The sequence below is a fragment of the Cadophora gregata genome, assembly GCF_030347475.1.
Source record: "Cadophora gregata isolate MNR1 chromosome Unknown scaffold_1, whole genome shotgun sequence".
In the NCBI taxonomy this organism is placed as follows: Eukaryota; Fungi; Ascomycota; class Leotiomycetes; order Helotiales; family Ploettnerulaceae; genus Cadophora; species Cadophora gregata.
This window is the reverse complement of record NW_026695924.1, coordinates 2,679,879-2,695,036: the sequence shown is the minus strand read 5'-3', so window position 1 is coordinate 2,695,036 and position 15,158 is coordinate 2,679,879. Positions and strand designations below refer to the sequence as shown.

General features: G+C 49.0%; 4 protein-coding genes across 4 annotated transcripts; 3 read left to right on the top strand and 1 right to left on the bottom strand.

The window, feature by feature from the left end:
* Positions 1-307: 307 nt before the first annotated feature.
* On the top strand, positions 308-3,671 carry PIM1 (ATP-dependent Lon protease pim1; the record flags this gene model as incomplete). Its single annotated transcript, XM_058494065.1, has 2 exons — positions 308-3,466; positions 3,516-3,671. 2 exons carry the CDS (start codon positions 308-310, stop codon positions 3,669-3,671), a joined length of 3,315 nt encoding a protein of 1,104 aa, XP_058364267.1.
* A 2,899-nt stretch (positions 3,672-6,570) lies between these two features.
* Positions 6,571-10,272, top strand: ONS95_000887 (uncharacterized protein). Its single transcript, XM_058494064.1, has 2 exons — positions 6,571-7,362; positions 7,426-10,272. The coding sequence occupies exon 2, from the start codon at positions 7,453-7,455 to the stop codon at positions 9,826-9,828; it is 2,376 nt and encodes a 791-aa protein (XP_058364266.1). The 5' UTR covers positions 6,571-7,362; positions 7,426-7,452; the 3' UTR covers positions 9,829-10,272.
* A 140-nt stretch (positions 10,273-10,412) lies between these two features.
* Positions 10,413-12,202, top strand: SEH1 (epoxide hydrolase, soluble (sEH)). Its single transcript, XM_058494063.1, has 2 exons — positions 10,413-10,816; positions 10,977-12,202. The coding sequence occupies exons 1-2, from the start codon at positions 10,592-10,594 to the stop codon at positions 12,021-12,023; spliced, it is 1,272 nt and encodes a 423-aa protein (XP_058364265.1). The 5' UTR covers positions 10,413-10,591; the 3' UTR covers positions 12,024-12,202.
* Positions 12,203-12,496: 294 nt separating this feature from the next.
* ONS95_000885 (uncharacterized protein) lies at positions 12,497-15,069 on the bottom strand. The gene has a single exon (XM_058494062.1). It carries the CDS (start codon positions 14,929-14,931, stop codon positions 12,889-12,891), a length of 2,043 nt encoding a protein of 680 aa, XP_058364264.1. The 5' UTR covers positions 14,932-15,069; the 3' UTR covers positions 12,497-12,888.
* Between the last annotated feature and the right edge of the window lie 89 nt (positions 15,070-15,158).

Below are 15,158 nucleotides of genomic sequence, written 5' to 3'. Positions count from 1 at the left end.
CATAAATGCTCGTCACTTCGGTTGTTGACAAAGAGGGGGCAGGGCGAATCTTAACCGACGCGCTAAAGGTTCCATCGGCCTTTAAAGCGCCGGCGTTTGAAAGCGATGATGACAATTCGACTCGGGAGCTTGCGAAGTGTTGATGCCTCGACTTTTCGACATTTTTAACCCTCGGCTTCAACAATCTTTTACGCGGCCATTCACCCTTCACATCAGACTACCTCAGTCAAGACCCGATCAAACATTGCTTCTCTGAAGCGAGATTCCGTTCAGAGTACGATTTCCCTCTCGAAAAGGTCCCGAAGTTATGCTGTACAGCCAGAATCTACCATGGCGGCTTGCGTTCCGCAACACGACAAGAGGAGCTTCTAGGCGCAGTTCGAATGTTTCTAGCAGATTATATACTACATCGCAAAGGAGTCGCATTCCTGCCGCTACTTCTCCTTCCTTACGACCGTTACTTCCAATCCAACCATTATGGGCAAACTCAAGATTCTCGACGTCTCCTGCGCGGAGGAAAGACGCAAGCAAGCCGGCAAAGGATGCGGTAGAGGAGGTCACAGAAGAGCATGCAAAGGATAAAATCGAGGAGCCCAAGGAAGTCAGTGGAGACAATGTTGCAGAGACCAAGACCAAGAGCCCGGAATCGATACCTTCAGGTGGTAATGCCTCATCCGGTAGTGCGGCAGATGGCAAAGGGAGTGCCGCAGCGTCAGGAGCAGCCGGGGACTCTGGGAGCGGAGATGGGGGAAAGAAGGGGCGGAAGCCATCTGCTGAGAAAGCATTGCAGAAACCCACAGTTCCAGATGTCTATCCACAGGTCATGGCACTCCCAATATCAAAACGGCCCCTCTTCCCTGGGTTTTACAAAGCGATCACGGTTCGAGATCCCAATGTTGTCGCCGCAATACAAGATATGATCAAAAGGGGCCAACCATATATTGGGGCATTCTTGTTCAAGGACGAGAATGCGGATGGGGACATAATCGAGAATGTGGACCAAGTGCATGATGTTGGAGTTTTCGCGCAGATCACAAGTGCATTCCCAGTTCATGGAGATGAAACTGCCCTGACTGCTGTTTTCTACCCTCACCGCAGGATAAAGATGTCTGCCCTGATAAGCAACGTCGATGGAACCACATCCGTTGAGGTTAAAAAGGGGGATGGGTCAACCCCAGATCCCCCGGTGGTGCCAGATATCATTCCACCAAAGCCAACCAAAGAGGAGGGATCACAGGAAAAGAAAGGTGATGTTGTGGCTAGTTTCGAGGAGGGAGCAGTTGTGCCAAAGCCCGCCGAGGTACCAACTCCCTATGACCCTACGTCTTTCCTCCGAAAATATCCAGTCAGTCTAGCCAAGGTAGAGAACCTGACGGAAGAGCCTCACGATCCTAAAAGCGCTATGATTCGGGCTCTCACGAATGAAATTATCAATGTGTTTAAAGAAGTTGCGGCCATGAATACTCTTTTCCGCGATCAGATTTCGAGTTTCTCTATGAGCCAATCTGCCGGAAATGTTATGCAAGAACCAGCCAAACTTGCAGATTTCGCTGCCGCGGTGTCAGCTGGCGAAGTTGCTGAGCTACAAGAAGTCCTTGAGACCTTGAATGTCGAAGACAGGCTACAAAAGGCCCTCGTTGTGTTGAAAAAAGAGCTCATGAATGCTCAACTACAGTCCAAGATTACTAAGGATGTCGAGAAGTCGATCCAGAAGAGACAACGAGAGTACTGGCTCATGGAGCAGATGAAGGGTATCCGAAGGGAACTTGGCATCGAATCTGATGGTAAAGACAAGCTCGTAGAGAAGTTCAGAGAGAGGGGCCAGAAACTGGCAATGCCAGAGCCTGTTAAGAAGGTCTTTGACGAAGAGCTGAACAAGCTAGCCCATTTGGAACCAGCTGCTTCCGAATTTAACGTAACAAGGAACTACCTAGACTGGTTGACACAAATTCCCTGGGGCCAGCGCAGTGCTGAGAACTTTGGAATAAGCAATGCCATGACGGTCCTAGACGAAGATCATCACGGATTGAAAGATGTGAAAGATCGCATTCTGGAATTCATCGCCGTTGGAAAGCTACGAGGCACGGTCGAGGGCAAGATCTTATGTTTTGTGGGTCCTCCGGGGGTTGGAAAGACAAGTATTGGAAAGAGTATTGCAAGGGCGCTCAACAGACAATATTACAGATTCAGTGTTGGAGGTCTCACAGATGTTGCAGAGATCAAGGGTCACCGAAGGACGTACGTCGGTGCTCTCCCTGGGCGAATTATCCAGGCTCTGAAGAAATGCCAGACCGAAAACCCTTTGATCTTGATCGACGAGATTGATAAGATCGGACGAGGCCATCAAGGCGATCCAGCATCTGCCTTGTTGGAATTGCTTGATCCCGAGCAAAACAATTCATTCTTGGATCATTATTTGGATGTGCCTGTTGACCTTTCCAAGGTCCTCTTTGTTTGTACCGCCAACATGACTGACACCATTCCCCGACCACTTCTTGACCGAATGGAGATGATCGAATTATCTGGATACGTCGCTGACGAGAAGATGGCAATCGCAGAACGGTACCTAGGACCGGCAGCGAAGGACTTGGCAGGCCTGAAGGACGTCGATGTCAACCTCAGCAAGGGTGCCATAGAAGAATTGATCAACAAGTATTGCCGGGAGTCGGGAGTTCGAAATCTGAAGAAGCAGATTGAGAAAGTGTATCGCAAGTCTGCTTTGAAGATTGTGCAAGAACTTGGCGAGTCCGTCCTGCCTGAAGCAGAGGCTTTGACCGAGGAAGGCAAAGCGGCACAGGAAGAGTCGAAGAAGGACGAGACTGATGTCAAGGTGACATCGGAGAATATCGAGAAGGAAACCACAGAAGTGCCACGAGTCAGTCTTAAAGTTCCTGAGACCGTTCACGTAACTATCGACAAGGAGAACCTTAAGGATTATGTTGGTCCTCCAGTGTTTACCTCTGATCGATTATATGATATAACACCCCCAGGAGTTGCCATGGGTCTCGCGTGGACACAGATGGGAGGAGCTGCGCTATACGTCGAATCCATTTTGGAGAGCGCACTCAGTCGAGATTCTCGTCCTGGACTTGCAACGACAGGAAATTTGAAAGCTGTCATGAAAGAGTCGACCTCCATCGCATACTCTTTTGCAAAGTCAGTAATGGCGAAGCAATTCCCTGACAACCGTTTCTTCGATAAAGCTAAGGTACATCTCCATTGCCCAGAGGGTGCTGTCCAAAAGGACGGACCTTCGGCGGGTATCACTATGGCAACTTCGTTATTATCTCTGGCTTTAAATCAGCCGCTTGACCCTACGATTGCGATGACTGGCGAGCTCACTGTCACCGGCAAAGTTCTGAGAATTGGTGGTCTTCGAGAGAAGACTGTGGCAGCTCGCCGAGCTGGGTCAAAGACAATCATTTTCCCAGCAGACAACATGTCAGACTGGCTAGAGCTCCCAGATGTAAGTATCGCTTCCCCTTGTGTCTCAGACAGAGGTTGACATTGAACAGAACATCAAAGATGGAATCGAAGGTCATCCAGCGAAATGGTACTCGGACGTCTTCGATTTGGTCTTTCCACACATCGACAACAAGAAAGCCAACAAGCTATGGAAAGACCAGCTTTCGAAAAAGAAGGACAAAGATGAAGAAGAAGACGATGATTGATTGAATAGCCCGTGTTATAGATACCTTATTCACCACTGTCTTTCAAACTGGATCGGAGCATTAGAACAGGTGGGGCGTTCTGGCGTTGAGCTTATGGGACGCGATGATGACCCTCAGGATTCTCTCCTCTCCACATGCATCAAGACAGACAGATAGCCATCATGAGACGTCACGGAATTGCATCATGTAAATTAGCCAGCCAATGTACAATTCATTTGAGGGGCCTGAACGCGAAGCCAGACAGGTGAGCTCGCCTAGCCCTCGCCCCCTTCATACCAAGCGAGATGTCTTCCCTTCCCAGTCTTGCTTCGGGTCAGATCCTCCTCCTGGAATCCCAACTCCTCCATCCTGCAGCAACTGAGAAGTGAAGCTTGAACGTGCACTAGCGACTGTAACGGAGCCTAACTGAGGATTAGGGCCGCATGGCATAGAATAGCATGCGCAGACGTTTAGCGGGCCCTGACATCCAACGACAACCACTGGGTTTCTAGGGCTTGACCTTCTGATGCACGTCTCGACGCGGCGGGCTGGAGAGTGAGCGGCCAAACGGGAATACCCTCTAGCTTGTCCATCCAGTCCTCCAATCGTCCAGTCTCGTAGCGGCCTGGCAGTAAGCCCAACCAACCCAGGTAGCTGCTGACCTAGCCGTGCATGCGTTCAACTGCACATGCAGCAAGGAAGACGCAGAGCCCGCCTGCACACAAATCCCCAACTCATCAAGTTCGTAAGTCTGTGTCCCCGGCTGCGGAACCAGCTGCGAAATAAGCCGAAGAGAACACCGTTGGGCGGGCGGGGGAAGGCGGAGGAGCACGAGCTTATAGATGATGGATACGTGTAACACGCAGCGTGGACTTTCGGTCACCAGCCTCACTGTACCCAAAAGAAGGGATGGGATGGGCATGAGGATGAGGTTGTGGTTGATGCCCGATGGAAGAGTGAGTTGTTCCATTCTCAGTTTTGCTCTGGTCGCTATGCCAGTTTGTTGCTTGGAAGCGAAGTGAACTTTACCTACCAAGCAGGACAGGTCATATCTGTTGCGAGCGTGGGCACCTATTATTGTTGCGGGTAGGTAGGCGAGGGCTAGGGCGAGGGCGAGGCGAGGATTTGAGGAAGCGAGGACTGATGAGTTGGCATTGGGAGATATGTTGCCGGTGAGGAAAAAGCAACGAGCAATGCGGTCGATTCATGTGAGTGCTAAAGAGATTCGAGAGAAGTGCAAGCGATATATAAGTCCAAGGTTTGTAGGAGACTGTGCAGTGCAGAGTGCGATTGTGTGCGAACTGTATGAAGAATGAGCCGAGCGGCAGGGTGAGGTCGCATGTTGACATTCATGCCCCGGAGCATGGGTACAATCCATATACCATCTGCGCTGAGCTGCTGACAGAGATCTCTACGGCGAGTGGTAAAGTAAAGCAGTACAGTAAGTGCTACGGAGATGCTTCCTTTTTACAGTACTTAAGCCCCCTCCTTTCCACCTCGCGACCCGAACAAGACCGATTATCTACAGTCCGATGACTTGGGGTGCAAACATGACTGTCCGGCTCAAAAAAGGGGCCGGTGGAGGGCACTGCGCTCATCACTTTTACTCTCGTCGACCGTGTGTCTCTCACAATGCACTGAGATCCAAATGTGGTAGCTGGGAGGGAGACGGATGCAAATCTGAACAATAAGAAATATGATGGTGCAATTGTGCCCGTCACGCGGGGGTACCTTAAGGGCCCGTTTGGCTCGGAAGTGACACTTGGGAGTGACACTAAAGCTCGAAATAACAAAATCGTCACTTCCGTCACTTTGAGAAATAACAAATAAGTGACAATTCTGTTTAGCTCGATTTTGTTACTTTTAGAAATAACTGTCACTTCTGTCAACTTTAGTTATTCGCTGTAGTTAATACCAAAAGTCGAAATCACGTTAAAAGTGTCACTTTATCATGTCCTTTGAAGCTCAACTAAAGGACGTTCTTTTGAATTAAATATAACTTTTTAAGTACAATATTTAAAAATAATCTGTTTAATACAAATGATTTAAAACGTTTTAATAACTAAGTGCATCTAAGAAAGTTTTTTTTAAAACACGTAAATTACAAGATTTGCGATTATATTAAAACGAAGTAAGAAAGTACCCTAAAACTTAAGTAGTTACCTCCCTGAAAGTGAGTTTGTACTACCCTAATAAGGTACTCACTACAGGGCCTTTAGGAGCCCTTCTAGCGCACCCTCTAGCGTATAATCCACTGGAACTAGTACCTATCAAAATCGGCATCAATGCCTTGATGACACGACTTAATTTCTATTCTTAATCCCTACTAAATTTCAGTGGGACAAAGGAATCTTAGCGTTACTTTTGCATCTCGGTTAAGAATCCGACATAGCTGGACCGTGCCTTGTCACTTCAGGAAGTAACACGAAGTGTCACTTCCGAGCCAAACGGGCCCTAATAAGGTAATGTAATGCGGAGAAGTGGTGTGTGGCCCAGTCCCAGTGCCCGACAGTAAATTTACCTTACAATCTCGTAAGATGGCATCGCCGCGTTTTCACGTTGCCCTGCCCGACATGCACTCACTGCCAATGATGAGATGGAAGTGAAGAAGGGTTAGGTTAGGTTAGGTTAGGTATTCATGCTTCTGCCAATGGGACAATTTGTCCATTGTTCAGTTCTTATAATTTACCAGACCCAGCCCAAATCAGATATGACTCCAATTGAGACAGGACAGGTGAAAGCAAAAGTACAACTATGGATGGATGGATACCTTGGTAGGGTAGGGTAGGGTAGGTACTCTAGGGAGCCAAGTAGCCAACGAAGGTACGGAGTAAACAATAAAACCTCCAGGCTGCCCGACCCCCCCCCGACCCTCCCGCTGCCGGCACCATCCTGGCCAATATTATATTGTATGTATGTCTCTCCTTCTGCCGTCATAAAGTAGATTGTTTAGCTCCAATATTAGGGGAGCAGCTCGAGCCCGTCTTCATTACATTACATTACATTACATTACACTACACTACACCACATTACATGACATTACAGTGCATTACATTGCATTGCATTGCATTGCAGCCTCTCCCATCTTCAACCCAATCTTCAACCCAATCTTCCACCCTCCCCTCCATTCGCTGCTCACTCCCATCTGCGCCTCCGCACACTCGCGCCCACCCCCCCTTGCCAGTTTGCCTTACCTTGCCTTATCTTGCCTTGCCTTGCCTTCCTTCCCTCCCCTTTGTCCTCCCTGCGACCTGCACTGCCTGCCCGTGTCACCTCCAACCCCACGAAAAGACAGCTGAGGCGACCAACGAAAGGATGCCTTGGCCTTGGCCCAGCCTGCATTTGCGTTGCGTTGTTCGTCCGCCTGAAAGAGAATAGCGTGGATCTCTGACCGACCACCCTCCAACCTCACCAGTCACTCAGTCAGTCAATCAACCAGTCAATCCTCGACGCCAAATAGCCTCGAGGCGTTCATATACCCTTGCCGGCCCTGGACACGTCCGCCTTGTTATCGATTTTGCAATCCTTCGTAGTCACCGTCCCAATGCAATGGTCCGGCCATACAAGAGCATGAGAGTGCCGTTGCCCTCGACTGTATATGAACGAGAAGGGTAGCTGCATGAGCCTTACTCGTACCGCGACTCGCTGATCATCTCGCTGAACTTCAACATCGTGCAAGCGATCCCAGACTGGTGGCAAAAGCACGCTCAATGTTAGTGCTCCCTGCAATTCAGAGCAGTGCTGCTGGCAGGTACTGAAGCTGACGATCCACCAGGTCACCTAGGATCTCCCTGCCACCACAATGACACAAACGGAAAAGACCCATGCGAGGACCCCATCTACAGATCAGCGAACCTCATGGTCCTGGAGAAAGCTTTTTGGGAAAGAGGACACCACTCCAGTGGCTCCATTGACCCCGCCTCCAGAAGAGGTACAAAGACCTGGCATCGCTCGAAGGCTATCGCGAAAGGTTGTGCCAGGCCTGCCTCGACCAGGAACCTTCAAGAGACAACAGTCGGAACTTCGAGATAGACTCGAACCCTCCAAACCCAACGCAGACGAACGACGAACTGTATCAGTAGATCGCCGCCGTAATGCTCCCATACGAAACTCCTCGATCGCAGTCTCACCGCCTCCCAGGCTCAGTGCGCCAGAGCTTCTGGACAATGCAGCTACAATTGATGCGGTGTTGGAATCCTCGAACACAGCGGCTGCAAGTGATTTGGAAGTGAAGGATGAATATGTTCAGGTCTCGAAAGAGCCATCTTGTGTGGATGCACAGTCAATATCCACGGAAGCATTCGATGAGATGATACTGGAAGAGCTAGAAAAGCGGTGGATTCTGAACCTGAGTATGCACTTTAGGGATAAGTCTAAGAGAGAGAAGTTCTTTGTCACATATGCACAAACTCCTACTCATTGGAGACGAGTCACGATTTCTCTAGACTATAGGCAAGCTCCCGAAGGATCCTTGGAAGAAGAACTGCAGCGTACCCGGTTTCAGAGAGACAAGAGTGCTCGTATTTATGAAGCTATTCGCGATTCGTTGGCCGACATTCAGTTTTACGACACAGTCACGAACCTCAAACTCCAAACAGAAAACGAGAGACTTCACGTCCACGTGGTTGAGGATGTTTCAGAGATTATCCAATATCCGCCGATCAAGGCTATCAATCATCTGAGTTGCAGGAGAGTCCGTGAAGATGCACTTGTGTTTGATTCCCATCTATCAGGTTTCGTCTACAAAGTGAGGGTTGATGGTCAGGTGTTTATCAAGAAGGAGATCCCTGGTCCGGATACAGTGGATGAATTCCTATACGAGATAAATGCGTTGCACCAATTATCTGGCTCTAATAGCGTGATCCAATTCGGTGGAGTGGTTCTCGACAACCGAGGCGAGTTCGTGAAAGGGCTTCTCATCAGCTTTGCAGAGCAGGGAGCCTTGATCGACGTAATCTATGATGGCGAGGGTAGAATTCCCTGGAGACTCCGCGAGCGATGGGCGAAGCAAATCGTGCAAGGTCTCTCTGAAATTCACGAGGCCGGCTTCGTTCAAGGCGATTTTACTCTGTCCAACATCGTCATAGACGGAGACGACAACGCGAAGATCATAGATATCAACAGGCGCGGATGCCCCGTTGGTTGGGAACCTCCTGAAGTTGCTGCACTAATCGAGAGCAATCAGCGGATTTCGATGTACATCGGAGTCAAGTCAGATTTGTATCAGTTGGGCATGGTCTTATATGCATTGGCAACTCAGCAAGACGAGCCAGAGAATCATCGCCCGCTGGAAATTTCATGCTTTCCCAGAGAAGTTCCGGACTATTTCTTGGACTTGTGCAGTCGATGCTTGGATGACGATCCAAGGCGAAGATCCCAAGCGTCAACACTTCTTACATTGTTTCCAGCTGTAGGAGAAAGCCACCAGCAGAACGGTCAACCGATTCCAATCGTGGTGGATGCTTGCTACAATGAGATAAGGGCCCTACCAAATGGACACCAATTCGCGGGTCACTTGACATTGCATCCAAAATACGCCCATGGGGGCCAACTGGAGCAGCCCAAATATTTGTATGATTATGCAATAACAGATACTTCGGAAGAGCCTGATTATCCAAGTCGGGGTAGATCCCCACCAGCGCATTTTCGACCGGATAGGGCTCCTTCAACAATCCCACTGCCGGAATCCAGCCTGACATCCGACCACTACAACAACAGTAATGATGGTGAAACACCTACTGCAGATAAAATGGTTGAGCCATCAGTCCTAAATCTTAATCCAGCGTCAATATCGAACAGAGGTGTCGACCCGTCAACGGTACCTTTACCACAATCCAGCGCTGGGTCCGAAAATCTAAGCACGGAAAATCCAAAAACTCCCACCAATGAAGTGATCGAACCCGAACCATCAGTCCTCGCTACGAAGGGCTCAACCGTCGATCCGAAATCCACATCTGATATGGAAAAGCAGACCATAACAGACACCCCAGAGCCGCGAACAACAGCAGCGGCAAGCAATATACCACCGACAGGATACCCAGATCTCGCAGGCATTGGTACTGCTCACGCAGGATCTCCTTTTGAAATTCCATCAGCGAATTTAGATGACGATTTGACGACTGATACGCATAATGACAGATATGTTCTTGAGAGTTCAGCAACAGCGGTGGAGGTTTGAAGGCGTTTGATCATTACCTTTCGTTCTTTGCATGGCGTGGAAGTGTAGGTCTCGTTGAGCTTGAGGAGGGAGTAATATAGCGATGATCGGGGTTGGTCCTGGTAACAGGATGGGTGGAGGGCTGGAGTAAGTGCACTTTGTTGGAATATGATGGAGATGGTCGTGTCTCTAATGTAAAATAAACTTCTCAACAATGCCCATCAGAAATTGCCGAACACTTTGGATCTGCACGGTGCGTGCTTGATGTTCTGCTTGCAAAGGGGCAGTGTTGCCGGCTTTGTTTGGACTTTTCAGCAATTCCAAGGTGTGAAACACACAAGTGACGCGAAGTGATATGGTCATCATTCTTACAAAGAGTTCACCTGTTTGAATGGGTAGAAGACATCGGGTCTTTCAAAAAGGACAAATAACATATTCCGAGGCTCTCAATGGTGTATTCTCAAGCACGCACCCAATATCATGACAATGTCTTTAATCACGACAACACTAGTTCGATACGAGTATCGAGAAGATGTATTATTACATCAACAGTCATATGTCCCTGAAGGATTACAATCCCTGACCCTGAACCCGCCCGCCCAGCCAAATTTACCTTCCCGAACCGACCTGGGTGGTAGGTACCCCACCTACAGCCTCACTCCTTCGGCCTCGTGCACGTCCCACCCCGCCTTAACCTCACTTCACTTCACTTCATTATCTCTTGGGTCTCCCTGGGTCCCCGAATCAAAATACTCGCCCCCTTCATCACTAACTAACCACAATAATGCCGCCGCTCTCAGACGCTGACCCGATAGATAGCTCATATGATGGCTTCTCCCTCCTGCAGCACGGCCACAAAGATATGGTGCAAGCGACAGCCTTCAATGCGTATGGAGATCGATTCGCTTCGAGCTCGGTCGATGGGAAGATAAAGGTGTATAATAGACATAAAGACGGGACGTGGAATCTGTGCGATACTTGGGGAGCGCATACCGCTGAGATATTACAGGTCGGTTCTTTCCTAGCTTCTGTACCTTTTTCCTGCAGGTGAAGTTCAATAGAGTTACCTTCAAATTGGTTTCGTCAATTTGTTTCGATCTACCTCCATTCTGTATCCCAGAGACCAAGTGAAGTTTCGTATAACGACTTAATTACTGACATCCCCACAGATCCAATGGCTCCCTCCCACAATCCACCCCCACCTCATTGCCTCCATCGGAACTGATGGACGCTTCAAGCTCTGGGTGGAAGACCCTACACTTCCCCCCTCCAAAGGCCGCCGCTTCAACTCTCACAGCAACAAACCAGTCTACGAACTACGCTCCCAGTCCCGCGCCCCCTACCTCTCCTTTGCCATAACACACAACCCCGAGACCAGGCACACTTATCTCGCACTCATCGATCGTAACGCCGTACTGACAGTCTACGAGAACGACGAGCCCGAGAACCTAGAAAGCTGGAACGATTTAGATCGTGTAAATGTGTGTGAGAAGCCAGCTAGGGGCGAAGAGGTCAGTTTCAAAGTGGCATTCGATCCGAATCTGGAACCATGTTATATGGGGATTCGGCAGGGTGTGGCGAGGGATGCGTTGGGCGTAATAGTGGCTAGTATGAACCGCGCCAGTATCTGGCGGACGAAGGAGATCAGCCACAACGTCAGTCTTGGCTCTTCGACAACGAAAGAGTTCTATCTCGCTGCGGAACTGAAGGGCCATAAAGGACTCGTGAGGGACGTGGCGTGGGCACCGGGCAATATCCGCGGCTTCGACATAGTCGCTACAGCTTGCAAAGATGGGTTCATCCGTGTGTTCCAGGTCACGACTCCGGGTAAGGGCGGCCGATCGTCAACATCTTCCTTGCTGCGCAGTAGAGATTTCTCGAAAACCCCAGAGAAGGTCGTCGTACAGCAGCGGTCAGCAGAGAACGGTAGCGGGTCTCGGGTAACGCCCAGCGGGATTGGCGCTGGACTACAGTATACGCGACCGAGGAATCCGGATGGCGCGCAGGTCAGGGAGGGTGAGGTGCTCCACGTTGCTAAAGAGGTCTCGAGGTTGGAGGCAAATCGGAATCCCGTTTGGAGGGTTGAGTTCGATGCTGATGGGCAGCTGTTGGGGAGTACGGGTGATGATGGGAAGCTGATGTTATGGAGGAGGGAACCGAGTGGGGTTTGGAGTAAGAGTTCAGAGTTGGCGATGACAAGGACTGCTGTTTCTTGAGAGAGGGATAATAGCCGGTTCCCCTCCTCAACCTTCGAGGACTCAGGTAGAGTCGGTGAAAGCAAGTGTCACGGGAAAGTAAGTGTCACGCTACGATTAAAAACCTTAATAACTTTACAAGTACTTCTGTTATAATAATAAAAATTAGTTTTATGAAAAGCCCTACTTTTAAACTTTAATATTATAATAATTTTATTAGTATATCTAAAAAAGCGCAAAAGTTATAAGTAAAATAGTAAAAATTAAGAAAAGTTCCTAATTCTCGCTTAATTTTACTAGTACAACTATAGGAAAATTAAAATCTTAGAATTAAATTTTAAATATAATATATTCTATTTTTAATTAATATAATAAATCTAAAAATATAATAGTAAATAATAAATAGTATAAATAATATATATTACTAACTTAAAATTTAAAAAACTAATAAGTAGTTATATAATTAGAAGTTTTCTATTTAATTTCTAGCGTGACACTTGCTTTCCCGTGACACTTGCTTTCACCGACTGTAAGCGAGAGCTCGCAGCCTCACAAAGGGGAACCGACTATTAGAGATGGAAGAAAAGGTGGAACTGGATTAAGCGAGGTTCGGATCACCTAGAGAAGGACGGCGCTATGGAGTTCTCTGTTGGCATATGTCACATATCAGATAGATACCCCTGTAATTTAATGTACGAGACCAATCTGATTCTCGTTCTGGTCAGAAAAACAAGCTACCAAGGCTTTCCATGCCTTCCTTGTACTCCAAAAAGCCCACGAGTAGACTTCAAAACCAGCCGTCCGATGCAAACCAGTCCTTCCCGAGTCCGATCCAAATGCAATCCCCCTAACCAAGCCCAAGAAAAAAACACAAGTGATTACCCAATCATTCAACAAGTCCCTCAACCAGTGCATCAAAAATCTGCCCACAGTCCGGCATCCTCCACTGCCACCCCCGCCCATCCCACCAGCCCTTCTCCCCTCCACTGATCCACTTCTCCTCCAATACCTTCCTAATCTTCTCATCGCCACCCAAATTGCCTCCTTCTTTCTCCATCCATCTCCTCTCGGCCTCCTCCTTCGCCTTCCTAACCACCACCTCGTCATCTTCACAACGGTAAAGATCGCACTTCGAACACTCTGTGCATCCTCTCCCTCCATTGGGGCGGAAATGCTCACAGAAGTGCCGGTATCCTTCACCGTTGCCAATGTCCTTCCGGCACACATAGCACATCTGGTAGCCACAGACACAGGTAAGTTTGTTGCAGCCAGACGACTTGACGAAGGAGGTATTGCAGCGCGGACATGTCCGTTTGATGGCTAGGGACATAGCGAGCTCGACTTGTGTTCTTAAAGCTTGGAGCGAGGACTCATGGCAGATATGGATATCCGTCCAAGCTTTAGAGCATGAAATGCAGGATGCTCGTGCGCATTCTTCATTCTGGCATGTGAATTTTAGGCCGAGTCTTTTACGCCGAAGGCGAATGACAGAGGCGTTGAAGTGCCCAAAGGCGAAATCGCCGAATGTCTGCCGTGAGGACACAAGCAGAAAGAGAAAGGAAAAGAACAAGAAAATTGGTAAAAGAAAGGGTATCATGCCAACGCCTAAAGTCAAAATTACAAGTGTGTATAGGTCAGAAGCTCCAACTCGTTTCAGTCTCCAAGAATGGTGAGCTTCGGGTAGGTACAGCTCGTCAACTTCCGCGTAGGGGCAGAAGGGGCAGCGAATCAGTGGGAGTTGGGTCTTAAGAAGGTTGTCCTCCGCGAGACGTTCGTCTAGTTTACGTAGGACGTCTTTGCCGGATTTTTCTTCGAGAAAGGCTCGTCGGACGAGCGCTTGAGGGATGCAGCCTTGACAGTCATCGGCCATGGCAGCTACACAGCGTAATGTGCCGATTTTGAGGTCGATGTTTCGTTGCCATCCTTGTCCGAAGACTGCCTCATTAACTGCATGACGTACGCACTGGAAACAAATGAAATGTCCTCCATCACAAGCCGAGAGCTCCTCGAATGCTGTAGACGTATAGCAACATTCGCAATCACTTAAAGCCTCATTTGCTTCTGCCTCAGTATTATTCAGCTCCAAAGCCAGCACATGATCCCTCTCCTCTCTCTCTGCAAGCATCCGTTCTTTGAGCGGCCGTATGAGAGATTCAAAAAGCTCCTTGTCCAGCTCTGGAGACCCAGTGGTTTTTAGTGTAGGGACTATAGATCCTTGACCCGAAGACTGCCAAATAACCAAAGGATGATGTTCTGCTTCCGAAGAAGACATCGGTTTCCGCCGCAAAAAGAGCGATGATAGAGAGAAGCGCCATGATTTCGAGGATAGAGCAATAAGCGTTGGTCGTGACAGGGTATAAGAATGGTTGAACTCGGCAAGGACAGCATTAATCGTAGATCTCGACAGACCCTTGAACTCATGATAAGCCACCACCTTAACAGCCTTCTTGTAGTCTACGCTCCTGAACTTCTCTTCCTGAGAAACAAGTGCCTCCCCATCAGTCTGTATAGACATATCCGCAAACGGTTTCGTCGTCTGCTGGGCTTTCTCCTTGCATGTAACTCTGTATCTGCCTCGCACCCACTTCATCTTATGCTTGAGCAGTGTCTCCGTCACAACTGCAAGTCTAGATTCCTCATCGAAACTCGCCAGCATCTCCCGGAAGACCTCAACCTGCACATCGGGGAAGATAGCAGCCAGAGCGGCGAGGCTGTTGTTCAGCTCTCGCAAGTCCGGATCCTCGGGCTTGGGTATAGAGATATAAGTTTCCTCGCGGATGAAGCGCTCTACAGGAGGTTCTTTCGAGGGGCTTGCTTCGGAGCTCTGGTCGGACGAGGTTGCTGGCGTGGAGACCAGTGCGGAGGCGCGGCTGTTGCGTCGAGGTTGTTTGGGGCTGGATGGTTTGAGGAGCCCTGAAAATGCCATCATGGTGGGCTGCTGGTGATGAGAATCATTGTTCTCCTTTCTCCCAATTCTTATTTACTCCCCAGGGACGAACGATATCGATCCGACGCGTGGTTGTTGTGTTTGTAAGGATGACTGGAAGAAGCGTTAAGATGACGCCCGAAGTTGGTGCATCGGCGAAGGATTCCAGTAAAGGGTCCGTGCATTTAGAACCACCCCACCTGCACTTGACTCAAAATCTGCCCCCCTTT

What these genes read in the sequence shown, in the direction of transcription:
- ONS95_000887 (XM_058494064.1), top strand. Translation starts at nt 7,453, where the DNA reads ATGACACAAACGGAAAAGACCCATGCGAGGACCCCATCTACAGATCAG.
- SEH1 (XM_058494063.1), top strand. Translation starts at nt 10,592, where the DNA reads ATGCCGCCGCTCTCAGACGCTGACCCGATAGATAGCTCATATGATGGC. An exon ending in ATACCGCTGAGATATTACAG is followed by an intron (nt 10,817 to 10,976) that starts GTCGGTTCTTTC and finishes ACATCCCCACAG; the next exon opens with ATCCAATGGCTCCCTCCCAC.
- ONS95_000885 (XM_058494062.1), bottom strand. Translation starts at nt 14,931, where the DNA reads ATGATGGCATTTTCAGGGCTCCTCAAACCATCCAGCCCCAAACAACCT.